The following is a 27,597-nucleotide window of genomic DNA, read 5'->3' as shown; positions in this document are numbered from 1 at the left end:
AGTTGGAGGGAGCTTGTGGGCTGCTGGGAGGTAGCTGATGGGTAATCAGAGATCAGGCAATGAGGAGAAGCAAGACTCGATACCCCTTCTGCAGAGTCTTGCCTGTGTAACGGCACGTCCCTTTCATTGTCCCTTTCCTCTCCAAATCACCTTTGGAACTGTGTTCTGGTTGGAAGTCCTGGACTAAAATCAAGCAGAAAAGCAACCACCCAACACAAAAATAATCTGTGTGACTCCCCCTCCAAAGGCACCACGAGCCATTAGCCAGGAGCTGGCTGATTGTGATTTATAGTTTCTTTACCCAGCAGAAGCAGGAGGGTAATGAACCAGTGTTTTGATCTCTGCGGGCTTCCCTGCAGCAGGGAGGAGATCAAAACAAGCTTAACTATTCCTGATTCCCACACGTGCTCTTCCCCCTCCCGCTCCTCCTCTGCTGCTGTCGGTAGCCTCACAGGGCGCCAGGGAGCATCAGTCTTGTGGATGCCACAAACCCGCCTCGGCAGGGCCAGGACAGGGCTCTCCCGTGGGGGACAGACGTTGTCCTGTCCCGTCCCGCTCCCTCGCGAGCAACCCCAGTTCTCTGCAGCCCCAGAGCGGTGGGTGCTGAGGGTGCTGGTGGTGGGAGACGCTGGGGATACCTGCGGCGGCAGCAGGATGCTGCGGGTCCGGGCTGCTCGCCCCTCGCAGCGCGGGGACGGGCGCAGGCGTGCGAGGGAGGCCGAGCGGGGTCGCCCTCAGTTGGTGGACACGCTGTAGCTCTTCCGGATGGGGAACGTGAGCTGCCCCGAGAGGTCCAGCGACAGCGCCTTGGGGTGCAGCGCCCGGCGCTGCGGCAGGGGGCTGGCGCTGGGCCTGGGCGAGTAGAGCACGGCCAGCTCGGGGCCCGCCAGCCCGGCCTCCAGCACCACGGGCTCGGGCAGCGGCTCCGTCCTGGCGCGGGGCAGGCTCGGGGACGGCTGCAGGCTGTGCCGCTTGGGCGGCGGCGGGCTGTGGTTCTGAAACCTCACCGTCTTCACTTGCTGCAACGAGAAGGGACCCGAGTCACCGTGGGAAAAGCAGCCGCGCACCCCCCTCGCTGTGATGCGCCCTGGGGAGCCGGGGTGCTCCCACCACCGTCTCGCTCTGGTGGTGCTCTCCTGGGGGCTTGGGTGGGCTTTCGGGGCCTTGAGAAGCAGTTTGCCCTTCTGGTGCTGTGGGAAGGGAAAGCTGCCGCGAGGGCAGGTTGCAGAATGACTTTTACCTTTAAGAAATTGCCCTCTGGCTGCCAGAGGGGAAAGAACTTTCCCTTCCAAATGGCTCAGCCAAAGCAAAGGAAGATGAGGGCAGCTCTGTAGAGACCAGCTTGATGTGAGGTCTAGCACCCAGGTCTGTGGCGTTTGCTCATTCACTCCCAAACTGTCAGGGACCTCAGTGGGATTCCTGCCTGATTTAAGACCTCAGAATAGTCTCAAGATTTGGTCATGACTGAATGTGAGTTTACATGCAGAGGCTCTGCAGCATCTTGCCTTTCTAAAGGGCTTAACTCGGTCAGCAGCATCAGCAACACAAATACCCCATTTCTTAACATATGTACCAATCCCAGTAATTTCTATCATTAGAAAACGTGTTGGGAATGTGCAGCCCTGGTGGGATCTGGGCTGGCACTGAGCACCTACCGGGCTGGGGGCCCCAGAACCGCAGTGCCCACTGGCCCTACCTTCTCAGCGCTGTTGCGGGAGGATTCAGGCTTCACCAGGATGGACGGTGGGGCCGAAGCGGGCGGCTTTGGGGCTGCCTCGCTCTTTGCCGGGGGATCTTTGGCATCCAGGACCAGGGAGCTGCACACGGAGGGGGTTCTGCTCTCCCCTCCTCTGACCACGAGCACCGGGGACACGTCGTGGGAGAAGTTTGTCCTCGCTCCTGCCTCGGAGGGGATGCTGTGCGGCGAGGGGCTGAGGTGCGGATAGAGCTGAATCTGCTGAGGCCGCAGCACCGTGGTGAGAGGACGCCGGAGGGAGCCGGCAACGTGGACGGGGGTCCCCGCCTGCCCTGGCCTCTGCAGGGATCCGTCTGCGGAGCAAGAACCAGTTGGAAAGGAGTCAGCAGGACTGAGCACGGCACAGACAAAGCACGGAGGCAGAAGTGAGCAGTGGTTACAGGCCTGCACCAACAGCCCCCTCCATGGGGATGCTATGGGGCTCCCAGGGATAGCCACGCGCTCAGCGCATGCAGTAACCCCATGTGCAGCAGCACCGTCTGCGTCCACAGACTCTCCTGGGGATGCCGCCACCGCCGGGCTCTGGCAAAGCCAGCAACTCGGACCCCTCAATCCCCCTGTACTGGCACAACAAATGCCACAAGTTCTCCTGGACAGGAGCGATCTGGTTCCTGAGAGCTTGCTCTGCCTTCTCCTGGCCTGCAGACACGCTCTGCGTGCACACTGGAGTGCGTTAACCCTGAACATGGGCTGCAGAGCCCCAGCACGCCGTGCTTGGACGTTCCCGCCCGGCTCCCGAGCCGAGGACCCGCTGTGGCAGCGCTGCGAGGAGCAGGTAAGGACCGGACACGGGCTCCTTCCTCCAGCTCCCCCCCTCCAGGCACTTACTCTTCCTGGCGCTGCCGCGGCCGCGCCGCAGCGGTGCCGGTCCCGGGGCCGCCGCGCTCCGCCCGGGCGAGGGCACGGGCACGGGCAGGGGCAGCAGCGCCGGCTTCAGCGGCCGGCTCTGGCGGGGGCCGTGCTCGGGGCCGCTGCCCTGCGAGGACAGCGAGGAGGTCGACAGCGTCCAGGTGGCGTAGAGCGAAGGCATCTTCGAGTCGGAGAGGTTCGGCTTCCTGCGCGAGAAGGAGCAGGCAATGAGCTCGTGCGGTGCCCGGGGTTTGCCCAGCAGGGATCCTGCGGGGTCTGATGTGCGTGCGGCGCCCCAGGCCAGGGCTCTGGTGGGGAGCACCGCGGACCAGGTTTCTGGTTCCATTGGAACGAGGGCTTTCATTCTGCACCGGATTTACAAGAAATTATTCCCATGCAGGGTTTGGATTCGTTACACAAACCCCATGGCATTTCAAAAGGGGCCTCCAGACACCAGCCCTGCCTTTGTGCTTTGCCCAAGCCCCCTGCCCTTAACCGCTACCCCATTCCCATCCCTCTCTGCGCTGGGCAGCACCTTCAGCAGTGCTGTCAGAGGCAGCCTTGGTGCAGGGGCAGCAATTTCTCCTGCCTTCCCTAGGGAAATCACCATCACATTTTCACCTGAGGCCACTAAACTGTCCAAACTCTGCAGCCTTCCCCATCAGCACAAGGCCAAACACTGCTCCGGATTCCTTGAGAGAGTGAGTGGGCCACAGTGAAATCCTCCTGTGAGCTCCTTAGGGAAGGAGAAAACATCCCTCTGATGATTCTTCACCTTTTTGGGGGTGGAGGAATGATTTATGGTTTGATAACTGAGCAGTGATTCATCAAGTAACTCAGGCATCAATCTATTATGAAGACATTTCCTAAGAAGGGTAGAATAGCAGCTCCAAACCCGGTGCTGTGGTTGGGATACTTTATGAGGCTATTTAGGGTGACGGGGCTCTGCTCTCCATTATTTGTTGGTGCTGTTCTTGGTGAGGTGGGGCTGTGGTGTTACTGGAAGCTTGGTGGTGAAAAAATGAGCTGGGGAGGTGGAGACTGATCCCTGGTGCTCCTGAGCATGGGGAGGGTGCAGGGAGCAGAGCTGGGTTTAGAGTAGCACTGGGACCTCTGCTCTGAACTGACTGTTCCTTGTTTCCCTGGCTGGCCTGAGCCTGTCTCAGGGGAACGGGGGCACAGGCAAGTTTTTATCCTTCTCCTAAACAGTATTTTAATTATTGCTGTTCATAATGCATGCTTGTTTGGTGAGATCAGTGGCGTCCAGTCCTTAAATGCCAGTTCTGAACACTATTTTGACTCTAAAAGAGCCTTCAACATGTGGTTTCCTTCCTGGCAGGAAAAAAGAAAGACTGGAATGAACCAGAAGGAATAAAGGCGAGTCCAAGCACAGACACGCTGCTGTCCATCCTGGCTCCCACACTAACTCATCAGTGCTGGTGCGTTACCTCTGCCAGAGCTCCTGGACTGAACTACACAGTGATGGGAGAAGCTGCTGCTGCTGCCTCTGTTGACATCCCAGGTTACAGACAAGTGGATGAAGGCTGATGTTGTGCTGTTCCCTCATCCCGACTGTGTGGCCCCTGAGGAAATGCTGCTGGACCCCCTTTCCCTGCCATGGCCCTGGCTGCTCGAGGGAGATGTGATTCCCACCTGGTGCAGCTGAGTTAGGACACAGAGAAACTAAAGGGGTGAGAGCTGCTGGGAGTCATCCCACCCAGAGAGTCATCCCGGCTCCCGTTAGTGCTGCAGGAATCCCCTGCAGGGATTTCTGTGGGGGAACAAGAAAACCCCAAATCCTGCGTGTTACCCACTCCCCTCCACATGTCCTTGTATCGTGCAGGAAAAGCCAGACCTGAAGAGGGGAGCGACGTAGTTGCTGGGGAAGACGCCCGCTCTCCCGGTGACCAGGGACATGCCCCGCAGCCATCCATCATGGTCCTTCCCGAAGACACGGACCCCTTCTCCCTTCTGCAGCTCCAGCTCGTCCGGCCCATGAGCCTCATAGGAATGGAGAGCCACGCACCTGAGGAGACAGAGTGAGGGAGGCGGATGCCGGAGCACATCCCGAGGCTCTGGGTTTAACTGTGCTATGGAAGCCTCTGGAGCCAGACCCCATCAACTGTCTGGGTGCTGCTGTCATTGTGGAGTGAACTCACAGGGAAGAAACTGTCCTGGACTTCAGGCCAAAGGGGGTGTGAATAAGAGAAGAGCCAACAGGAATGGAGAACAAAGCAGAGCCCGTCAGTGCTTTGTGTCCCAAGGGCCAGCCGAGCCAGCCATGGGCAACAAGTGTTAGGGAGGACAGAGCTGGTGCTCTCCACCTCACAGTGAAAATACTGATCAAGGGCTCATGTGTACTTGTCCTAAGGCAAAGCAGCATGAAAGAGTGCAGGTAGGACGGATGCTGTGTCCACTGACAGCATTGAGAATACATTCTGCCTTTGAAGCAGGTGGTGAGCCAGAGGCCTTGCATCTGCTTGCCTTGAGCATCATCTGGAGGTGTGAGGTGCGAGGTGCAGGAGGAGCACTGCTCGTGCAGCAACCTGGATGTTAACCTCATCTTCCTCCCTTTTCTCCTCCTCCTTCTGGGAGCAGAATAGAGTAATGCTGGGACTTCAGCTGCTGCCACCAGGGCTTTGAGGACAAAGTGGGCAAGGGAGGAGGCACATGGCTCCTCTCCGGGCTAGCAAGGACACTGGGCTGGAAATTTACTTGAGATCCCCTCTGAAGCTCTGTTTTCTGGGGCTAGAGCAGGGGATGAAGCTTTGCTCTCCACAGCAAACCACGAGCACAAGAAAATGACATATTTTTCAGAACTTTCCCAATATTGGTCTTTAAGGAACCTGAAGTCTCCAGTGCAACACATTCCATTGCACTGTAGGTTTGGTTTCTGTTTTCAAGGGGAATGTGATCTGCTCCCAAACATTGAGTTATGGACCAATACAGCCATTACCAGATAGCATCTAGAAAACAGAAACCACAGACAAGTGTCCGGATAGGCAAGGGCTGCCCCGTGCCTCTTGAAAGGTTTTTCTCTGGGTGTTGTTCAGAACAACCACATGAAAGTTCACCTTGCACGCCTGTCTCTGGATGGTGATTTGACTTGCAGAGGCCAGGCGAGGTTCAGCTAAGGGAGTTCTGATTGTGCAGGTTTATCACTTCATGTAGGAGTCGTCTTGAGGGGCAGGACGCGCAGATGCTGGTTTGCTATTGCAGGGCTGGAGAAGGAGCTGTGCCGAGGAGGCAGCTGGTTGGGCACTTTAACAGGATCTCCCTGCAAATTATTTTGAGGAGTTTGCCTGTGCTCACGATCAGGGGCGTGTGGTAGTCTTGGGAGCCCTATGCTAATGCATGGACATAGCAAACATCACGAGCGTGGCACAGATTGCAGCTATCACTCATGTACTTGTGCTTCCAGAGGTCGGGCTCGATGCTGCGGAGGTGCTAATTGCCATGTAGGCAGCGTGTTGCTGTGCTCTTGTCATTAGGCAGCTCACTACAGTGCCAGGCTGATGAATCTTATCTAGGGGAAAACAAATCACTGCAATACATCGGCTGCAGATTTCAACTCTGGGAAAGTTTTAAAAGATTGGATCATCCAAAACACCACTGACCTGCTTCGAAAGAAATACCTGGAGGCACTTCAGCAGTAACTCGTTTCTTTAAAAGATCTAAAATGTACTCTTGACTAATAGGCAGGACTATGTATGTCCATAAATACTGAAGTGAGGTAGTGAGGTGCAAGGACAGTTCACCAGCTGGGAACAGAACAATTCAACCTTGATACTAAGTCTGTGTGAGCCCCTGCCTAGACCAGCCAAGCACATTCCTGCATGGATCTGCATTGGATCCAAGTGCACGGGAGCTGTGCCCTGCTCTGCCCTTACCTCCCAGCTCCCAAGAGCCTGGGGCTGGATAAGCCTGAGGTGAGGGGACCAAAAATTACATGACACCCCCCAAGGTGTATGGGTTTCTGTACGTACATGTAAGCTGATATGTGGTGCTGCAGGTGGGGAAGAGTGACGATGGCCGCTGAGTGCCCCAGCGATCCTGGCGCAGGGTAGTAGGATGCACTGACCTACAGGGAGAAGGAAAGCAAGGAAAAGCAAGTGTTAATCCAAATATGAACTGACTTTAGCCACTGGGAGAGCAGCTAAAGGCATTCGAGAGGCTTCATCCACCCTTCGGAAAAGCCGACAACCAAAGCTGCTTGAGGAGAAAGAAGAGTTTGGAGCATTCGACAAAATCCTGGTGCCTGCTCCAGGGAGGAAAGGGGGTTTGGGAAGCGTTTCAAACCCAGACTTTGCTGACGAGGAGGAGAGCGTCCCGCCTGCCAGGTGAGGACTGCTGTAATCGCTGCTATTTCACTTGTTATTTATGTAGCTCTAGCTGGGAGTACTGGCATTGTCTAAACCCCAAATAATACAGTCCTTGCCCAGTGATCTTTTAATAACTGTTATTAAAGCTCTTTACTATGTCTGTGGCGCCCCGAGTTGCTCCATAGCCCTGTGTGTACAGGGAGCTGTGGCTGTGCCAGGAAGAGCAGCAGCGTGAGAGCGCGGGCAGAGGCTCCTTGCTTGGGTTTATTTGGTTTGGGGTGACCCTTTCCCACTGTCACCCTGCATCCGCAGGGAGGTACCGGTCACCATGATGCCCCCTCTGCCCTCCTGTAGGGGTTCATGCTCTGGGGAGGAACCTCAGCTCCGTTTCTGCTGTCAAAGGTGATCACCTCAACACGTGGAGGTTTAAGTGTCTCCTCTGTGCTTTTCCCCTGTTGGGGCCACATCTGGACCATGTGTTGGTATCTTCCCCCTTGGCCAGGAGACTCGCAGTGCGGGGGGCGGGTATCTGTGTTTCAGCGAAGGGAGGCGCTGGCTGGACCCTGCTGTGAGCTGTGTGATGGTGTGCTAGAAAGGAAGTATTTCTTTTGCTGGTTGCAAACATACATAGCAGTCAGGGTGCAAGGTCTTTCAATGAAAACTGGGAGTTTCCTCAGGAAGGCAGTGACCCTTCCCGTTCCCATCAAAGCCCAGCTGCCTTTCAAATGGCAAGGGAAAACAGAACTCTTTGACCTGTCCTGGCTGGCCGCTGGATGCCCAGCAGTGAGGTGGAGGGTTAGTGGGAACAAGGACACATCCACGGGGGGCTGGAGCCATGGCTGTATGCCCTGTGGGTCTGCGTCACCTTGCTCTGCTTTGGAGCTGCTCCAGGGCTGATCTATCCCTCCTAAAGCACAAAAAAGGAACCCTAGGGTGAGCTGCTGTGAGCCAGCCCCCCATCCCCATTGGAATGCTGGGAGGCATCAGCTGGGTTGCACTGTGGCTGCTGCTGGGATGCGAAAGCGAAGTTCCCAGCAAGGCAGAGCAGCATCCCTGGGGAATCTCAGGCCAGGGAAAGTCACTGGGCTGGGATGTGGCTGGCAGCCCTGCTCGCCAGCAAAGACCGCAGCACCTTTCATGAGGAGGTTGTCAGGGCTTTAATCTCTCCTTCATTTCCAACCTAATTTCTAGTGGTCATGTCTGTGACACAGAGCTGGAGCGCTGGCTTAGCAAGGACCGGGGCAGAGCGGGAGTGACTCACCGGTGCTGCTGCTCCCCGGTGAATGATGTTAATTAAACCCCAGCAGCTGTAAGTCTGTCTCCAGACCTGGAGCTCAGCTTCAAACCAGCTCTGGGCCCTCGTTTTCTAGCCCAGGCAGGGGCAGAGCAGGCTCTCAATAAATGAAGCTGATTGGAAATTACAGTTTTAGTAATCTTCATAATCAAAACCTTTGAAATTTGGGGATTTGGAGGGTTTTTTCCTTGCACTGGAGCAAAATAACAAACTATTGCTGTTTCTCCTGATGGAACTGTGGAGAAATGTCCACTTCTGAGTGGAGAGCTTCATGTTTTCCATCTCTCTATTACCCCTCTGCATGGAAGCAGCGATCCTTCCAGAGCCTGCATCAAAGCTGTGTTTGTATTTTCAACAAAGAGGAAAAAGACAATGATTTTCCAGGCACGTGTGACTGATTTCAGCATTCACTTGTGCTGATCTCTTGTGAGTACCTTTCAATCCCTTACAAGTATAAGGAGTTTATTTCCTGCCTCTCCTAAAATCCCTCTCTTGCTCCATCTCCCTATCTAGGTTGTCACCAAGGGGATTTCCAGCTCCTCCTCTGTACTCTGCTGACACCAACAGTTCCTTGTCCGGAGGTTTGTGAGATGCCTCATGGGGAGGGAGATCTGCATTCCACCACAGGGCTGTTGGTGCTCTTGGTGCTCCTGACAGCTGGGTCCTGCAAGATCAGCTTATTTATTACCTAGAAAAGCCCAAAGCACTGGATGCAGGTGCCAGGTTTATCAGCCCCCTTCAACGAGCAGCAAAGGGTTGCACCGAAGGGCACTTCATTGTTTGTGCTTCGGGGGATACAAAAGATCTCCTTGGTCTCCCTCAAATGTCTGCAGTCTCATAGTTTAGGGACAGTCTCACGTAATAGCTACAAGGTACTGGAAAATTCCCTCTCTTTTTACTCTCACTCCAAAGACAGCAATGAACATCCACTCAAAATGTGTGCATTTGTTTTTAAATTACACAGGAATCACATGGAAACACATCGATTGAGGATGCATTTCAACCCACTCTCTTCTTTACTGTTTCTAATAACAGCTTGATACTTGTACTCTGGGCTGAGTTTTCAGGGCTGGCAGCAGCACACAACTTCTTTACTTCCATTCTTCTGTCTTACCTGGACTATTGTAAACTACAGGAAACACAGACCTTTTCCTTCCACGTGGTGTGGTGTATATACAGTTAGCTGCATGGAACAACCACACTTTTGGAGATGTGCTGCTGTTTTTCCAGAGTCTCAGCGCTTGCTACTGAAGCTGAACTTCCTCTGAAGCTGCTGAGCAGGGTAAACCAGCCCTTGGGATCAGCATCAGCTCCCGTCTCTCCCACTACTCATCAGTCCTGCATCTTTGTTCTGATCACGCAGCTGCCTCATCAACAGGTTCATCCCTCAGCTTTTCCGTCTGATTTATACTAGGAAAAGGGACGAGTGACCTCAGCGGGATGTGGCCAGCGCAGCCCAGGCTGGCAGTGCTCAGCGGGGCCTGGCGAGGCATCAGCTCAGCTCTGCAGTCAGTCATCACAACCCAAACCCAGAGGTGGAAGAAGGGGAAGCTGCACCCTGCATGGCCCCGTGAACAACACGGATCCTGCTGCGACCCTCCAGGAGCAAAACTTGTTCAGAGGAAAGGAGATTCCAGCCCTTCGAAGGCAAAGTGTTAATGCATTCCCTCTATTGCTTCTGCTGTTGACAATAGTTCACACTGAGACATTCCTGGTAAAATTATATTGGGTTTGTGAGACGATACCATTGCAATTGAATTATGGTTCTATTGTAAGACTTCATTTCCTCTCACATAAAACAGGATCTAACATCCAAGGCTCTTTGCAAGCTATTGCTAAGTACAAAACGCCTGCTGGGTTTTATTGCACAGACACTGAACTGCCAGGGGCTGGCTTATTGCTTTATAAAATGTTAGAGCAACCTTGAATATGAAAGATGTCATATAAATCTAAACAAACCCTTTTTTCCTCCCATCTCAGATGATGTGTGAAGATTCTCTATTGAGATCTTTAGTCAGAGTGTGAAGAAGGAATTGAGACCCTTTTGCCTCCTAAAGTAAAGGTCGGTCTGCATTTATTATCTCTGACCCAAACCGGGCTTCTCTGAGCACGGCCCCAGGTTCCAGCTGGAGCCTGGGAAGGGCTCAGGTAATTGTCCTCCCTGGCAGAAGCTATTGCTCAGGTGCTGTGCAGCTGCAGGCAGAGGCCTGGCTCAGGGCACAGCCCCTGCCTGCTCCCCCCGCAGCGCTTTCTGAAATGAAAGCTATTGCATTTGATAAGAGAAACTCTCTGCTCTCACCCCCTTGCCCCTGGGGCTCACTGCAGGAGTCGGGATGGAGGATGCGCTTTATCCACGTTCAGTTACTCTGATAGCTTCATTTCTCTTTTGGTGAATTCCCCTGAGCTCTCATAGACCTTTCCAGTTCAAAAGGATAGGAAAATATCCCAGCAGCCTGACGCGGATGACAGCTCTAAGTGGCGCTGGCAGCATGGTGCTTTGTCTGAGCATTTGTGCTTTAGCTTTTCCAGCTGTCAGCTGTGCACCGTGTTTCTACCCAGGATTTGCACTTCGGACTCTTGCCGCCGGTTCCTTACCTGGATGGGGGTGCTGTAGGGAAGCTCCGCTTTCTCGCTGCTCTGGGTGGCCACGGTGGGGTTGCTGGAGCTGATGAGCACGGGGGAGCTGATCTCCAGCGCCTGCCGCTCAGGCGAGTGGACCATGCGGTTGAGGGTGTTGAGGGCCGTGGTGATGGAGAACTGCCGCAGGCTCTTCCGCCGGGAGTCGGGCACCTTGGGGAACGCTGGAGAATCCGCGCCCTTGGTTTTGGGAGACGCCGTTCGCAGGGACGTGCACTTAAACTGGGGGGACCAGTGGCTTTTGCTGGTTTGCAGGAGCTGCCTTGCAGTGGTGGTTGGCTGGAAGAGACAAAGTGGGAGATGATGGCACGTTTCACAGGTCATGCCTTGGGTTCTCAGTTTTCCCGTTTTCCTCCCTTTTCCTACGCGGCAGCAGATTTCAGCTGATGTTACAGGTGCTCTTTACCAACACGTGCCTCAGCCTTTTCCCTCATTGTCTTCAGTGACAAAGGCCGGATGCAAAATCACTGCTGCAAGGCTGACAGCAAATTACAATTGTTTTACAAAGTTGTTGCTTAGCCGACACGTTACGAGGCCGAGCGCCCTCCCGGCACGCTGCGGACAGCCTTTGGCTTGCTGGGGTGCAAGGAGAGCTGGCTGCTCTCCAGCAGTGCCACCATACATTGAACTCGAACTTAGAAGGGACATTTGGGTACATCTTCCCTGTGCCTGGCAGCAGGACATGGAGCCCGGCAGCCGATGAGCACCAATGGCTTTCCCAGCAGCATTAGATCCACCCAGTGACATCTCTGTAGGCCTCAGTATTGGTGGCTTGATCCTGCTGCTGTTGGAAAAGGCCTTGCTTGTTGAGGATTGGGCTTAATGAGGGAAGTTTGCATACGGGCAGTGTTCAAACAGCACTTGCTGGGAACTGCTGATGAGGCAGTATTAATAGCAGAGGGCATGTGGTGACAGTGTTTGTACCACGATGGCTGCCAGAGGAATTAATCCTGATTTACTGCTGACACCAACGAATTGCAAAACATGGAGATTCTCACCCACTCGTGTGGGGCAATGCGCCCAGGACCAGCAGCGCTGGCTCTCAACAGGGGAGGTGCGGGAGGCTTCAAGTGGTTGTGTTTTAAAGCAGGGCTTGTTGTTGCATTTCCCTTCTCCTCGCTCCTGAAAGCAAGCTTTAAACCTGAGTGTGTGCGTGTGTACACGCGTGAGATGGCGATGCTGTCAGCTCTATATGCAGTTAAACTTTAGCCTGAACAGGAAACTTTTTCTGCCTTCTCCAATCCCCAGGAGATGCAATAAATGTCAAGCCAAGTGACAAGCCAAAGGACACCCAAGTGTCAAAGCCAAGACAAGCCTTGCATCTCCCCAAACAGACCTGCCCTTGCCTTCTCCATAATTAATTTCTAATTCCTTGGTGCCTTTACCCTAACTAACTTACTTCTGTTAACGCCAGGCTTAAATGAGTAATTACTGAAGCTAAAATGATTTCAGTAAATGAAAAGACATTTTACAAAATATATTAGAGCTTCAAATAAGATCTTTTACTTGTGTTCTTTTATAAAACAGCACCGAGAAGGGCTTGCTGTAATTATGATGATTACAAGCATTAATTTTATTTCTAGGAATTCTTGTTGGTGCCACTTACACCCTGCATCTCACGCCAAACTGCAGGAATACAATTAGCACCAGGAATGCCTCCTGTGCTACGCTGAGCTGGCGCTGGGGCAGGCTGGGGCATTGGGACCAGCAGAGCCTGGCACCAGCACAGCAGCAAGGGGCTCATCCTGCCTTTCCAGAGAGCAGCAGCATCAAACAGTGCCTCACGTCCTCTGCTCAGCACGGCTTTCACAGCATCGCAGGGTGGTTTGTGTTGGAAGGGACCTTAAAGCTCATCCAGTTCCAACCCCTGCTACGAGCAGGGACACCTTCCACTAGAGCAGCTTGCTCGGAGCCCGTGCAGATGCGCTCTGACCCGCCAGCACCTCTGGCCTTACTCAGCACAATGCTCAAGCTTGGCTTTAATTTAAAGGTGTGAGCGTGGCTGGGTCGGGGCCGTGGACGCGGGTCTGAGGGTGAGGACATGAAAAGCTGTTGACTCGCTGGAGGTTTTCCATCGTGTGGAAATGCCTCTGTAGTTGCCACACACAGAACTAATGATGCAAATGGCATTTTAGCTATAAACTGAGAGAAAACCCCTGTGTAAGCACTGGGGCAATTGCTGCCATGCTGAGCAGCTCAGGTCTGTTTCAGGAGCTGAAATAACCTGGCAGTGCTGGGGTGCAGGTATCTGGACTATTGCAGAGGAAAGCAGCTGGTTTGTATTGACTGACAGCTAGATCTCTTTGGAAAGACATTTCTGAGCACCCCAGAAGAGTTAAATCTTGTTACGTTTTATGATGTTTTCATTTCATCTTGTGAAGGATCCTGCCTGGGGAGGGGAAGTAAAGAGAATTTATGGTTTTCTCCCTTTTGAACTAAGGTGCAGTTTTCTGCTCCAGTTTTATTGACTCCAAGGCTGAGGCTCAGAGAAGGCTCCAAACCACTCACCCCCGTGCAGGACACGTGCACAGTGTCTCCATCTGAACTTGTGGAGATGGGGTACTACTGCTGCAGTAAGGTAAGGGGCTCTTTGCTTTCATTTGTGTGTCTGAACAGTGGAGGACCTGGCACTGGCACTGCTTTGAGGATACTGTGGAGGGGAGTTACTGGTAACTGCCCCAACCTGTGTCATTTCAGATGGTAACAGCCAGTGGCTGTCACAGAGCTGGGGGATCAGATGATGCTCCTGCCTCTCTGTGGAAGCATCTGTGTGCTTTCTATGTGTGTTGACTCCCCACTTGTGAACTCTGCTGTGGGAGCAGAGACCACAACACCTCCCAGTGAACTGTGCAACAAAGGCAAATGGAGTGAAACCCAAACCAGTGCAGGTGGCAGAAAACTGAGGAAGGTGCCTCCTGCAAGTCAGTGAATCCTCATGGCAGGGAGTGCTGCTGCCTGCCTGGTTCTGTGCTCCTCACCGGGAGGCTGAGCACCCACATTTCACAGAGCTGCTGGTGAGTGTGATGCTGCTCCTAAGTGATGCTTTTCCCTTCTTTCCTCCCCTTAGTCAGCAACCACAGCTGACTCCCAGCTTCTGTTATAAGCACTCCCCATCCAGCTCTGACCCCCTGGGACACCCAGCCCACAGCCTTCCTCTCCTGCCTCCTCTTCCCATCCATGAGAATGAGGAGCACACGGCAGCAGTGTGATGGAGAAAGAGGTCACTTCTCTGAGGACGCTGATGCCTTTGGGCAGTGCTTTCTGTCCTGCTGTGCCTCGCCTTGTCTGGCACTGCAGGGACAGCTGGCTTTGGGAGGTGCAGTTACTCAGAGCGTGTCCTTTAACGGAGTAAACAGCTCTGTAGCCTCTGGGGAACAAAGGGGAGCACTGCAAGCTCACGTGTTGCTCTGTAAATGTGCACCACAGGAGGCCGGGCACGTGTGCTGTGTAAACGATGTATGGAGGGGACTGCCACCCTCAGCTGCTCCACATCACTGACAGCAGTGTGGGAAAGGGGGTCAGGCACTGCTTGTGATGGGAACCTGCATCCCTGGTCCTGGTCCTGTGCCCCTGGGGGGTTAACTGCTGCAGCAGGGTCTGAGGGGGCCTGGGAGACTGCCTGGTATCCAACAGGGAGCTCCCACGGAGGTGGGGTGGGTAGGACACCCTACAGCTTACACAAGGCCCCGGCCCAGCCCTGGGTGCTGCTGTTACCTTGTGCAGGGTCAGGCTCTCCTTGTTCTCGGTCCTGTCCCTGCCCCTGGTGTCGAAGCTGCCGAGCGCCCTGCTGAGGGGCACGGGCAGGGGCAGGTGCTTGATCACCTGCACGGAGCTGGCCGGGAACACGCCGCTGACGCCGTTCACCTCCCCCAGGTACCAGTTCTCGTCCAGCTGCCGGAGCAACACGATGATGTCCCCCTTGTTGAACCGCAGCTCTCCAGGGTTGTGCCCTCGGTACGTGTACAGCGCCTTGGCTCGCGGGACCTGCGGGGCGGGAAACAGCCCTTGAGCTCATCCGATGCTGAACACAGACAGAACTCCCCAGAAGCATCCCTAATTACTGGGGAAAACATAGAGGTCTATGTCTCAAGCATGCATTTCTTGGGATTAACTACCCACATCCTTTCTTGATGTCTTTTTCTAATGAAGACAAGCTGCAAAATACTTATGCTAAATTTGTATCAAGATGAAAAGCAGGCTGAACTTGTTTTAGAATATTAAGAAACAGTTAAAGCCTTAAACCAGTCTTCCCGTGGGCAAAACACAGAGTTTTGTACATGCTGCCAAGTGCTGGGGGCTTATGAGTAGGACCCTGCTCTGTTTTCCCAGCCATCACCACCAACAGCCCGCCAGTCCCGTGGGAATGGCGCCATTGTACCAGTGACACACTCTGGCTTTGCCTGCCTTTTTCTGCCCAAATCCACCTGTGTCAGCGGCCAGGGCTGAGGCAGGATTTCTGCAGAGTTCACTCACCCCCATCAGCCACTTCTGGGAGGTCAGGAAGGGGGAAGAGCGAAACCCGCCATTTGTTTTCCTGAAGTGTGGAAAAGACTGAATTTTCCATGGAAATTTAGTTTTTGGGAAGGAAACATTTTCCAGCACTGCCAAACACTGATGCTTGGTACAGAAAAGGAACCAAGAAGAGAAAAATTGTATAAATTGGATGTACTGTGTTTACTTCAAAGCTTTTGAAACAGGAAGCAATTACTTTAATGCTTAGTTCTAATTAACTCCCTTTGCCTGTTAGTTTCTGCTCATAGCAAACATTTGGCTTTTTGACACTGAAAGTATATCGCTGGTAAAAAAGGAATGGAGCTGGATAAGCTTTAAGGTCCCCTCCAAGCCAACCCATCCTGTGAGCCTCTGAACTCCCACTGCCGGTGCTTGCCTGGATGTACGCACCTTCCCAGAGGAAAAACAGACTGTGGGAACAGGATTACGGGAGCACCGGCTCCCCTTTGGAAAGCCAGTGACAGAGTCCCTGGTGTTAAACAAGGACAAGGAGCACAGGAGAGCTTTGATTGCCTCAGGAGCCACCAGAAAACAAACCAGGCTCGTGCAAACAGCAAGCACAGGGCTTGTGAAGGAGAAGCACAAACAGATGGGATGGTGAGGGAACGGCTGCACAGCAAAATCGTCAGAACATAAAAGGCACCAAGAACGAGTTATGGAAATGTATTAAAAATAAGAGAAACTCTGAAATGAAATGCATGCCTGCTACTGACTGGGAAAGGTGAGCAAGCCATGGGGTGCTGAGAGTCTGGAATATTCTTTCTTCAGCAAGGAAACAGATGAGACAGGAGGGCAGGCTGGAATAGAGAGCAGAAACAGGTAGGATAGGGGAGTTTGTGACATTAGGGCTGGCCAAAACTCATCCCTGTGTGTCTTCCTCTGACCTTGGTCACAATCTTCACTCCTTCACCTCCTTTCTAACCCTTTCCTCCCTCTTCCATGCCCTTTCAAATCTCAGCCCCTTCTGTTTTCAGGTTTCCCTCTAAGCCTGGTTTTCTTTCCCACTGCTGTTTCCTGAAGCTTGCAGTGACCACTGATATCAGCTCACCCCTCATTTTATAGAGCACTTGGATTTGCTCATTGAAATTTGTGCAAAACTTTGCATATCAGTGAAGACCAGTTCATATTGATGTTACATGCTTCTTTAGCATCCCAAAAACCTTCACAGCGTGGGTCTTTTGGGGCTTGCTGGTAAGTTTGAACGCTCTCCAGGTAACTAACACTGGTGTGGTCCTTCATGTACTGGTGGTGGTTCTTGACCGTCACCGCTCCCTCCCCAGCAGAGCTCCTGTACTGCAGGGATGGGTTCAGCATCTCCCTGTACTTGGGCCTCTAATATTTTAATACTCTGTTAACAGAAAAAATCAGGGTAATTTAAACCAAGAGAGGAAGGATTTTTAAAAGCCACAGCAAGGCAAAGCACTTTGGTTTGGAACCAACTAAAATTCACTTGAACATTTTAAAGATCTTCATAAACCCCCTAACCATTCAATTCAGGTGATTTTTCATGGCCCAAGTCAGTTTTTTCCAAGGTCTGTTGTCTTTTTGTACTGATTTTGTTTGTATGTTCAGATACTGAACCCAAACTATCCCATTAAATTCCCAGCTTTATTTAGGGCATAAACCAAGCCTTTATCTGCCCACATGGAGCAACCCATGTGGTTTGCACTGCACTGGGCGCTTTCCTGCTTCACAGGCCCTGCACAAAATGCATCTTCCAGAGGAAGCCTTCCAAAAGACGTGTATCAGGGTCGCCGTTGTGTAACGTGTGCACGGGGTGCAGGAAAGGCACAGAAAAGCATCAGAGTCCCAGCAGCAACACCCGGGCTGAGCAGGCACCTCATGGGCACCTGAGCTCGCGCCTTATCGCTGGTGCTAGAGCGCGGGCAGCCGCGGGTGCAGCTCGAGCCTGAATTCGTTCTCAGGCTGGGCTGGTTTCTGTCCACTCGTGGATGGGCAGGATCCTCTGCAAGGGATCTGCTTGGCTTTATGTAAAGTGGGTTAATTGCAATGGCAGAAACTGTGGTGCTAATTAAGCCCTGCGATAAGGACAAGGTGTGCCTGGAGGTAGCTCCCTGCAGGCAGAGGGAGCGGCTCTCCCGCACGCGGGGTGAGGAGGGACCAGGTTTGTTTTGATGGAGTTTCCTCCCGTTAGCATTGCCAGTTGCTTTTTGTTAATCCAGAAGCAGCATTTGATGTAGTAGGGTGTTGTGGCAGCAAAATGTTCAGCCAAATATTGCAGTTCCTGGCGCGCTCCCGAGCTGCGGGGCCAGTGCCTGTCATTACGTTCCATTGGGAAAACACTAGAGGAAGCCCGGTAGCAGAGAGGCAGCAATATAGAGATGGAACATCAGGGTGAATGGAGAAGGCTTCTTTTCCCAGTCTTGCCATGCAGTACTGCAGCTGCAGTAGTAATGCTGGCCGTGGCAGATGCCTCTCAATGCCTTGCCCCAATTCCTAGTGCTTTGAGGCCCATAAGTGAGCAGGATTTGATGTTTTGCTATTTTTGGTGTCTGGCACCAGCTGTGCAAGGGCAGCCATCCAAGACATCTGAGTCTCCCTCCGTACAAAACAAAGCAAATTAAAAATATGTACATGTGTGTGAGGAAGCGATTCAAAGCATCCCTCATAGCTGGGAGAAACGCACACTATAATTATCCTAAATGAGCTAGTTATAACTTCCTCATTATTGGCAGCGGATTAATGTAAGACCACACACTCATAGCGTTGGTATTTAAAAGAAAAGAGAAGAGAAAGACGTGTGTGAGGCTGGCTGGGGAGGGGGCACCAGGGACAGACATGGGGAGCTGTCAAGGAAGGAGGAAAGCAAAGCCGGGGGGTGCAGCGGAGCGGAAATATCTCTGATGGAGGCTGTGAGCCCGTCACCCTTGTCCCAGGGGACTCCATCTGACACCACCCAGATGAGCAGCACAGCCCCGTGGTGATGCTGCCTGTGTGACCAGACCGAGCCGCTGCCTGCAGTACCCCGGGCTGAGCACGTGGCCGTCAATGTCCCTGCACGTGGGGTTCATTCAGTCCATCACCCATTTCCGAGCAAGGCTCATCTCAAACAGCTTCAGCCAGGTACAGCTGATGACATCAGACGGGATCCTCCTGCTTCCCAGGTGCTCTGACTTCTCTGATGTCCATGACTACCTTGATGGTCGCATGGGATGAGTGACAAATTAATCTTTGGAATTAGCTGTTGATGTCCAGGAGTGCTTCCTTCTGATTTACAGCCTGCCAAAGGGAGGGCGGCAGGAGCTGTTTGGGCAGGAGCAAGCTCCAGGAGCGCTGCCTGCTCCGGGCATCCCTGTTCCTGCCTCGCTGCCCAACCCAGTGCTGGACCGGCCCCCCAACCCTCAGTAGCACCCCGCTGACTCCAGCGGTGCAGACAAACCCGTGGGGCTGAGGAGGCAGCTGGCACAGGAGCGAGAACGGCCTTGGACGGGTTTGAGCCTGCACCCGGTGGTTTCCCAGCCCTCATTTTCGTAACTCCGCACAGGGAATGCCCTGGAGCCGCTCTCCGCTGGGTCCCGAAGGCAGAGCCACCCCAAGCATGTGGCCTCCTCCCCGCAGCTCCACGTCCTTGCAGTGGGTGCCGAGGGCCTGATCCTGATCTGGGTTTCGCGGGTGTCGCCCCACGCGCAGGGATGCAGCCCGAGACCTGAGCTCTGGTGCAGGGCGTCCGTGGAGCCCCGGAGCCGCGGCCGCCCAGGGGCTGCCCCTCCGCAGCGGACCCGGGACCCTGCAGGGAGCTGTGGGAGGCAGGAGGGCCCCGGCTGCCCCCGGCGCAGGGCCCTGGTGGGAGCTGGTGCACCCCGTGCTCTGCACGAGCTCTGCCCTCGCCTCCCACCCCCGGCACTGCGTTATTTGTGCAGGAGCTAAAACCCGTGCTGTGCAGAGGCAGCGATATTCCTGTACATACACGACTCCTGTAGCACAAAACAGCCTCCCTGAGAGCAACTGTTTATTTGTAGGATGGTGCCAGGAAGAAGAGGAATCCGGTCCTGGATGCCTGCCAGTTTGTTTTTCTCCTAGTAGGTACAGCGGGTTCAGTTTGCAAGTGGGCTTTGATTACTTTTCACTTTGGAGCTGTTTGGAACCGGGCTGCTGTTGGTTGGAGGGGACTGGCACAGGGGAGGGCTGGACTCGCCAGGGCCTGCTCCTCAGGGAAACACATTGAATTGGATCCTGCTGAGCCTCTGAACTCCATCGCACTGCTCTAAGAGGTGGTATGCGATAGGTGAGGGCATGCTTCATGGCCCAAGATCACAAGTGAGCACTAGAGGTGTCCCAGGGTGGCATACAGTGACCCCAGACAGATCTGAGAGCACAGCCCGGGCCACGCTCCCGAGGAGCAGTGATTTACACACCATGAATGGAGAGCTGGTTGTTACCTGCACACTGACACCAAAGGGCACGCTGGCTTTTCAGTCGGTAACAACAGCCTGATTTGATTACTAACTTCCTGCAAACTGCCTTCAGCATCCTGCCACCGACTGCCCACACTTTGGTGGGATGAATGAGCCCCACATGGTCTTCTTTGTGTGTTCCAATAGCACAGTTTCAGGGCTCTTTAGGATCCAGTCAGATGAAAAGAGCTATTTGAATGTAAATCAATTTCCATTACAATTCTTTTTTTCTGCTTTTCGGCAGAGGAGATAACTTCAGCCTTGTCACAGAGAACAAAACCATCAAAAGTGAGCTTGTCATTTCAAGCTCTTCATATAATTATATTCGAAAGGTTCAGTCAGTTGGGTGGTTTCTGCATTATTTCTCCCCTGAGGAGGTTTGCTCCCATCTTCCAAGCACAAGCAGACTGTGTGCACCAGGGAGAACAGCATCAGGCCCCTCCTGCTCATGTCAGTACTGGAGCTCACCCAGTTCCAGGTTGGGTTACCGGGACCCAAAGCCAGTGCTGTCCTGGCTAAAGCTGGTGGCTGCCCTGCACCGTGATCCAGCACCCGGGGGGAGCTGGAGAGGCAAACTGTACAGGTTTAGCTGGACAAAGACTTCAGCAGCAGCTGTAAGTGGGTGTGATTTACACACCAGGGAGATGGAAAGCAACCAAAGGGGTCAGCAGAGGCAGGTACTGGAGCCTGTCACTCGGACTGCTACCTCTGCACAGGGGCGGTGGCAGCGGTGACCGGAGCCCTCACCCCGTCTGCTACCCAGCACCCCTCTGAAACACCACCGCACTGAGGCATAGGGCGCTTCCCATCCTTGCTTGCTGTGGTTCTGGCTTTGCACTGCAGAGATGAACTGGGAAATGGGGAAAACAACGGGAATGCAGAGCAGCTTCTGCCACGGGAGGCCGAGCGGGTGCCGCACCAGTGATGGCTGGGGCAGCGCTGCAGGTGCTCAGCCCCATTGCCTGTCAGTAGCGTCCCTGTGGCCTGATGGACAGTGTTGGATCAGGCTGTACTTTGCCTGTGTGAAACCACGAGAGATCTGCGTGGGCAGGAGATGGGCCAAGGTGCACACAAGGCAGGAGCAGGACCCGAGCTGGCTTTGCCTTGCAGACATGTGCTCCTTGGTGCCGGCATGGGCAGAGCAGGGATGGGCCTGGTGAGCTGTTGTGTGAGGCAGGAGGGAGGCTGGCACAGCCGGTGCTGCTGGCGCCGGGCACAGCCCGGTGCTGCCGGGGACCAGCGTGCTGGAGCTGCAGTGTCTGCACGAAACCTCTTCACGCCTCTTGCACTCATTGCTGCTGCTATCAGATGGTTGTGTCTCTGCTGCAGTCAGCAATCTCGGGCAGTGGTTAAGTTGTGTGTCATGGTTTTAAGCCGCACGGAAAACAAACTGTGTCAGCCCTCGGCGTGCCCGGTCATGATGCCCTGTCTCAGCACCGCGGTTCTCAGAAGTGGCTGTTTACTGTGCAGGGAGGAAACCTGCATCCCGCTCCCTGCTCCTGCTGCTCCGAGCCCTCTCCCTGCTGGCTGGTGCCCTCCCTTTGCTGGTAAAGGCAGCACTGCCAGGCCTGGCCCACGGGCACAGCCGCATCCTGGTGCCCTGCCCACCGGGATGGGGCTGGTGGCAGGAGGGGACGAGGGATGGTGGTGGCCATCCTCTGGCAGCAGGCCTGCGGAGGGGACCTGTGCTCAAAGCTGCCCTGCGCCTCCCGATTGCCCAGCAACCCAGGGCTCAGTTTTCACATGGTCGCAGGGGAGTGTGTGGTCAGTGACAGGCATCTCCCATGAGCTGCTGCCTCCCATCCATGCCATCCCCTTGGTAAATGAGCATCAAACAGCGCCCACCACTGTGCCCTGCCTGAGCCACCGGCCAGGACTGGGAGGATGCTGCCTGCCTGGCCTTGGGCATCCTCGTCTTGCCCAGACCTGGGGCTGGACACTGCAAAGCCAGTGAGAAGCTCTGGGCTCATCAGTTCTTGATGGCCCAAAGGGAACCCTCTCAAAGAAGTCGGGTTGATAAAGGACACAAGCCTGTCTGTCAAAACCAGCATCCTAACCCATGTCTCCCATCCTGACAACAAAGCAAAATGGAGGTTCCCTAAATCAGGAGCAGCTCAAATGTCCACTTACAAGCTGCTAGAGAAAAGGTTTTCTTAAAAACAAAGCTCATGTATTATTAATTCTCCCAGGGCCTTGCACACATTGGTGCTGAACGGAGTTTGGATCCCTGAGGATCAGTAACAGCAGAACAAAGTGCAGTGTTTAAGTGCAGGTGCTGCAGTTTTCCCCGGGTGCAGTAAAGCGGAGCAAGACAAGGTTTAGATGGCAGCAGTGAATGGGCCTTCTCCCCCCCAAGGTCCAGCCTCAGCTCTCGGGACACCTCTTAGCTCCAGCCCTGGTGCACTGGCAGTGCTGCCCATGAACGTGTCTGCTCCTCTCCCTTCCCTCCAGAGGGGCCAATTACAAGCTTAGGCCAATGACCAACTTCACAGACCCGGGGCCAGCTGGGAGCCTGCAGGGAGAGGAGGACTCCGGCTTGCATGGTCCTGGCTGACCGGGATGCTCAGCAGGTGAGCGCGCCGCGGAGCCCTGCTGTTCTATTCTGACTCGCATCTGAGCCTGACTCACTGCCGTGGTAACAAGTTAAAACACTTCCTGTGTTTGCAGCTCGGTACCTAATGGTGTGAACCCAGGGAAACTGCCTCCTGGGGCTGGCCCGCAGGTCCCTGCGGCATCGAACGAGCGTCCCGGTGTAACACCAACCCTTCCCCATGGCTGCAGCAGTGCTTACAGCTACTGCAAAGCCTCCTGCATCTGTGCTTGTGAACCTGTTGTTGTTGTGCACAAGCTTTTGGGGTGTGTATCACCAGGCAATCTGTATGGGGGTGACTTCACTCTCTGCAGTAGATGAAAGTGCTGAAACTACATGCAAGGGACAAAAAAGGCACATGATGGTATCCTGTGCCAATGCTCCTGTGCTGAGTCCCGGGTTTGTGACGTCGGTTTAACGTGTGTCCGTCCCAAGATGGTATGACACGCGTGATGAGGTCATTACTGTGACTGCACAGGAACTGCTGGGTGTTTTTGGGGGTGTGGAGGGTGGTTTGCACAGTGAGTGCCTCCTTCAAAGCAAACGTGAAGGTTGCTTTGAATAAGGTTTCAAAAAGATCCAGTAATCCAAGCCCTGTCTGTCAAATTCAGAAAGGAGCTGGAGATGTTTCTGGAGGAGAAGAAAATATCAAGACACAAGCACTATGTATAGACATCCGTGTGAAGGTGGCGACGTTGGAGTGCAGTGTATTTTTATCTCAATAGAGGTGTTATCTGTCTATCTCCCATGATATGCTGGAGGGGGGTGTTACAGCACTCAGTTCATGCAGAGAGAAAATAGCCAGTCACAGTTAGATTTGTGTGGTCTGTGTTTTCCAAAGGCAAGCTGTCATACCCGCAGCTTTTCTCCTCTGGCTCACTGCCCTGTTTGTTGCATGACAAAGTTCATCATCCAAATAGCTGTTCAGTGGCCTGGGTGATTTTTGCTGTGTGTACGGTACAGTTTAGGCCTGCTGCTCCTCAGGGACTATGGGAGTTTCGTGTACAGCTCAGCACACAGGAGCCTCTGTTCTCTCACCGGCGGCAGAGCTGTGTTTAGCTGACACTGGGGCTGAAGCCAGATAAGAAGGATGCTTCAGCACAAGACGTAACCACATCTGGCACACGCCAGGGGCGGTTCCTAAGAGTTCAAAGGCTTCAGCGTAGATTATTTACGCATTCACCTCCTAGCAAATCCTTTTATTCTTACATTCCAGACAGTTTATTATGAGGAGATCCTGAAAATCCAAAGTCTTGGCTTCTCTGCATAGATGCTGGAGATCCTAAAGCCTGGACAGGTGTCCTGGGAGCAGGTACTGGGCAGTGCCAGCGGTCGCGGTGCAGCACTGTCGGTCTTTACAGAGGCACATTCTGGGTACAGAGACATACACATGGGCCCATGGGCACAAACCCAGGCTATGCCCACCTTGGATTAGCAAGTAGGAAGTGAATTCAGAAGTGATTTAAGTGCTAGCAAATGAGGAGTTTGGGATGGGCTGTAACTGTAATATTGCCTGTTTACTGAGGACTGGCTCTGTGAAATTCCTGACTGAAACCCAGGTATTGAATTGCTGCTAATTCAGCAGCTCTGCTGCAGCTGGCTCACGCTTCCCTCTCAGAATGGTACGAGATCTTGGCCTGCTTGGTGATGAGGGGATTTATTTCAGTTTTTGGCCTTCATGGATGTTCACGAGGATGAAGAGCAAAAAGTTGGCAAGGAAACACCTCTGCTGAGCAGAGAAACTTTGATCAAACTTGAGATTTTCTCAGCTCCATGGAGTAAAGGAAGTTTATTTATAGAACAGCTTCTTTGGTAAAAACAAAACAAGTCCTGCATCCTGCTTTGGATGGCATATCTGGCTGCAGTGCAGCATGGTGCACCCTAATTTTACTTGCTTTGTAGCATGAAGTGCTGTATAGCATTAGCAGTAATTAGCAGGCTGCGAGATGGGGACAGTCTCTCTGGTGAGCACCTTGCATTGTAGTTGGAAATGAATGCTGCACTTAAGAGCAGCCAGGAAAACAGCTTTGGGGGATCAGCTGTGGTGCAGCAGGCTCCCGATAGCTGTTCCCACTGAGATTCCTGACAAAAGCACCTGCTCTGCCACCGCTCACCCCAACCACTTCAGATGAATACCCCAGCTCCAGCACTCCACGGTGCAGGACACAAGTCACCCTCAGCCCAGCCTTGTCCAAAGGAGTCCTGGCTCTTGCTGTCAGCAGGTACCACTTTTGAAGAGGGTCCGCATGCAGCAGCACCCCATTGGAGCACCACAGGTAACGCCTGCTCCCGTCTGCAGGGGTTTAAAACCACCAAACCAAACCGTGACTAACACGTTGCATTCTTCACCTTGCAGCTGAGGATTCCAGGGTGTTTTCTAATTAATTACCTAATTAGGGCTAAGGGTGTTTCAGTGTAGCGCGTTTCTGTATCGCTCCACCACAGAGCACCTGAAATCGGAGGCTATCTTGGTACTGCAGGAGCCACTCGCAGTCGCAGCCCGCACCCAGCGCGCAGCAGCTCTGCCGATTCATAGAACCACAGTGGCGACGGGTTGAAGGGACCTTAAAGCTCCTCCAGCTCCAGCCCCTGCCACGGGCAGGGACCCCACACTGGAGCAGCTTGCTCCAAGCCCCTGTGTCCAACCTGGCCTTGAGCACTGCCAGGGATGGGGCAGCCACAGCTTCTCTGGGCACCCTGTGCCAGCGCCTCAGCACCCTCACAAGGAAGAATTTCCCAGAAGTTTGGTCTTAAAATGCTTTTGGGAGCTCAGCAGTGGATGCTGCCATTACACAGCATCAGCAACAAGTTCCTGCCTGTCCTGAGAACTGGTAAAGGGAAGGTGAAACGGGTGAGAGAGCTGTTGCTGTCTGAGTGTTCGACCTCACACGAACACACCAGCAATCCCCACTCCCTGCAGAGCTGGTTCATGGCAAGGGTTCTCCCTGATGTGTCCCAGTGCTGCTTTTCCAATTGGAAAACCAGAGAGGGGCTGGACAGGGCTTGAGCAACCCGGTCCAGTGGAAGGTGTCCCTGCCCGTGGAAGGGGGTGGAAGTGGATGTTCTTAAAGTCCTTCCCAACCCAAACCATTCTATGCTTGTGTCTGGTTTTGATGTGTGATCCACCTGGGATGATTTACTAACGCCACAGAGATTCCCTGGGACAACACACCGGTTTGCACCCACGGGACACAGGGGTTCTCCATACTCCACAGCCAAGCACACACATGAACCACAACAGCGTGTGGGGGGGAAACCTGCCCTATGTCTGCATTGACATTTACAGCTCTGCAATCCTGAAAATGCCCTGAGATTGAACAGCCACTTGAGCCAAGCTTTTGAATGTTATGGAAAGGTTTGTACGGATGCTGCATAGAATAGTTCAGGTGGGAGAAATGGGAACCCAGGAATACAGAGCAGGAGAGGTGAAGCCACATCTCAGTCTCTACCCCACATTCCATCTGAGCCAGCCTCCTCGAACAGCTCTAATATCATGTCCTCATTAGTTAAGAAAAGCTTTTGTACTGTTGAAGAAAATGACAGAAACAACTTAAAAACCTCCCTAGATACAGTTAGTAACTCAAGTTTAATGGTTTTCAATAGTGAACCTCAAAGTACTGTGCCAGGGACACAAGCATCATTAGTCACTCATTCCTTTTTAATGCTGGGGAAACTGGGGTGCAGTGATGGGAAATACCTTTCTCCACATCTAACAGTTACAGCTTTGCAATTACTGATTTAATTGCTATCACTCACAAATCAGTATATTGCCCTGAAGTCAAGGTGCCTCAAATGCCCCCCAGAAGTCAGGAAGCACCTGAAAACTCCTGGGGAAAACAGATCTATGAAGGTTTTGTCAGAAGGGCAGCCTGGCTTTGTGTCAGCCTGAGAGCCAATGCAATCACTGCTGTGCTGCACCCGAAACAGTCAAATATCAAAGGACACAGCCGCCAGATTTGCAAAGTGATCTCCCTCACTTCAAACATTTCTGCGGGGCTGCTAACAGGGAAGTTTCATAGCTCTTGGCACACGGGAAGAAAGCTGTCTGCTCACGGACACAGTAAAGAACGTGGACTCTCCTTACCCCTTCCATGTGGAGCCTGGGATTGGTCGCCAGCCGGTGCTGATGGAGTTGTAGCCCCCTGGGGACTCTCCTGATGGAGGCAGGCGATGACAGGAGCCCGGTCCTCTGGATGGAGCCAAACCTGGCCACATTCTGTCCACACCTGACGCCATCCAGGAGGCGAATCAGGAGCAGGTTGGAGGGCAGCTGCTCGATGCTGCAGAGCACCAGGGTCCTGCACTCGGGGCACCTGAGCTCCTTCTGGGATTTCAGGATCCTTTGCAGACAGGGTTTGCAGAATGTGTGCTGGCAGGGGAGCACCTTGGCCGTGGCGTCGAGCTTCTCAAAGCACACAGGGCACTCCAGCAGGTCGAGGAGAGCTAAATCATCCATGTTCAGTGCAGCGCGGAGCCGGAGCCATCCGCACGCCACATCCACTGGAGCAGGCTGAGGCACCCTGCTGCGCCTGCGAGAACTGCACCAGCACGCTGGGCTGAGGCAGCTATCCTGCACGGAGGGAGAGGGAGGAGGGAGGAGAGAGCACAACTTGACTGCTGGAGTATGTAATACATCCCACCTACATTGCGAAGCGCTGCCTCACCAGCCAATTTGCAAATGTATACTTTGCGCCCGCATCCAAGTTTGAAGTGAGTCACTTGTGACTCAGTGCGTGCGAGGGGATGGATGGTGTTCGAGGGGATAGCAAGGGGGCAGCGTCAGGGCTGGCACTGGGGCAGGAGCACAGGTCCTGCTGGCTGGGCTCAGCAGGGTGAGCTGGACAGGCACACTCAGCCTTACTGGGGCTGCTCTCGAGGTGTCTTTAATGCTCCCTGGTCTGTGGATCACAACTGACACAGCAGTGGAGAATTCACCAGCTCGGGAGACAGGAGTCCCCGATAAGCATCAGACTGGACCCGTTCAGGCTGGGCTCCGGCTGGAGGCAGCCGCTCTCTGCACGCATCCCTCATACACCCACCCACTGCCTCGCTTCCCAGACTGGTCCCAGTTCAGCTCGCTCGCCACCCGTTCTGACAGCAGAGCTATAAAAACCCTTCAAACGCAAACCCTCCGAGGTACCTGGCAGAGGCTGAGGCGCTCCGCAGTGCCATCCTCGCCCGGTTTGGCTGCCTCAGCTCTCTGAAGCAACCCAAGACGATTA

General features: G+C 53.7%; 1 protein-coding gene across 1 annotated transcript; it reads right to left on the bottom strand.

Moving 5' to 3' along the window:
- Positions 1-533: 533 nt before the first annotated feature.
- On the bottom strand, positions 534-27,597 carry SH3RF2 (SH3 domain containing ring finger 2). Its single transcript, XM_062638188.1, has 9 exons — positions 27,516-27,597; positions 26,460-26,945; positions 14,573-14,842; positions 10,817-11,137; positions 6,592-6,686; positions 4,461-4,631; positions 2,585-2,811; positions 1,697-2,049; positions 534-1,019 (listed from the first exon to the last, which is right to left on the bottom strand). Exons 2-9 carry the CDS (start codon positions 26,829-26,831, stop codon positions 735-737), a joined length of 2,094 nt encoding a protein of 697 aa, XP_062494172.1. The 5' UTR covers positions 26,832-26,945; positions 27,516-27,597; the 3' UTR covers positions 534-734.

This window comes from Pezoporus occidentalis, unplaced genomic scaffold, assembly GCF_034315485.1.
Source record: "Pezoporus occidentalis ecotype Australia unplaced genomic scaffold, CSIRO_AGI_Poc_V1 ctg55, whole genome shotgun sequence".
Taxonomy (NCBI): Eukaryota; Metazoa; Chordata; class Aves; order Psittaciformes; family Psittacidae; genus Pezoporus; species Pezoporus occidentalis.
The sequence above is the reverse complement of the archived record's forward strand: the minus strand, read 5'-3'. Positions and strand labels throughout refer to the sequence as shown.

Excerpts from the sequence above, each read along its gene's own strand:
- SH3RF2 (XM_062638188.1), bottom strand. The coding sequence starts at position 26,831 with ATGGATGATTTAGCTCTCCTCGACCTGCTGGAGTGCCCTGTGTGCTTT. Across the intron at positions 14,843-26,459 it reads CCAGGCTCCACATGGAAGGG|GTCCCGCGAGCCAAGGCGCT; the intron begins GTAAGGAGAGTC and ends CCCGCCCCGCAG. Across the intron at positions 6,687-10,816 it reads CCTACAGCACCCCCATCCAG|GTCAGTGCATCCTACTACCC; the intron begins GTAAGGAACCGG and ends TTCTCCCTGTAG.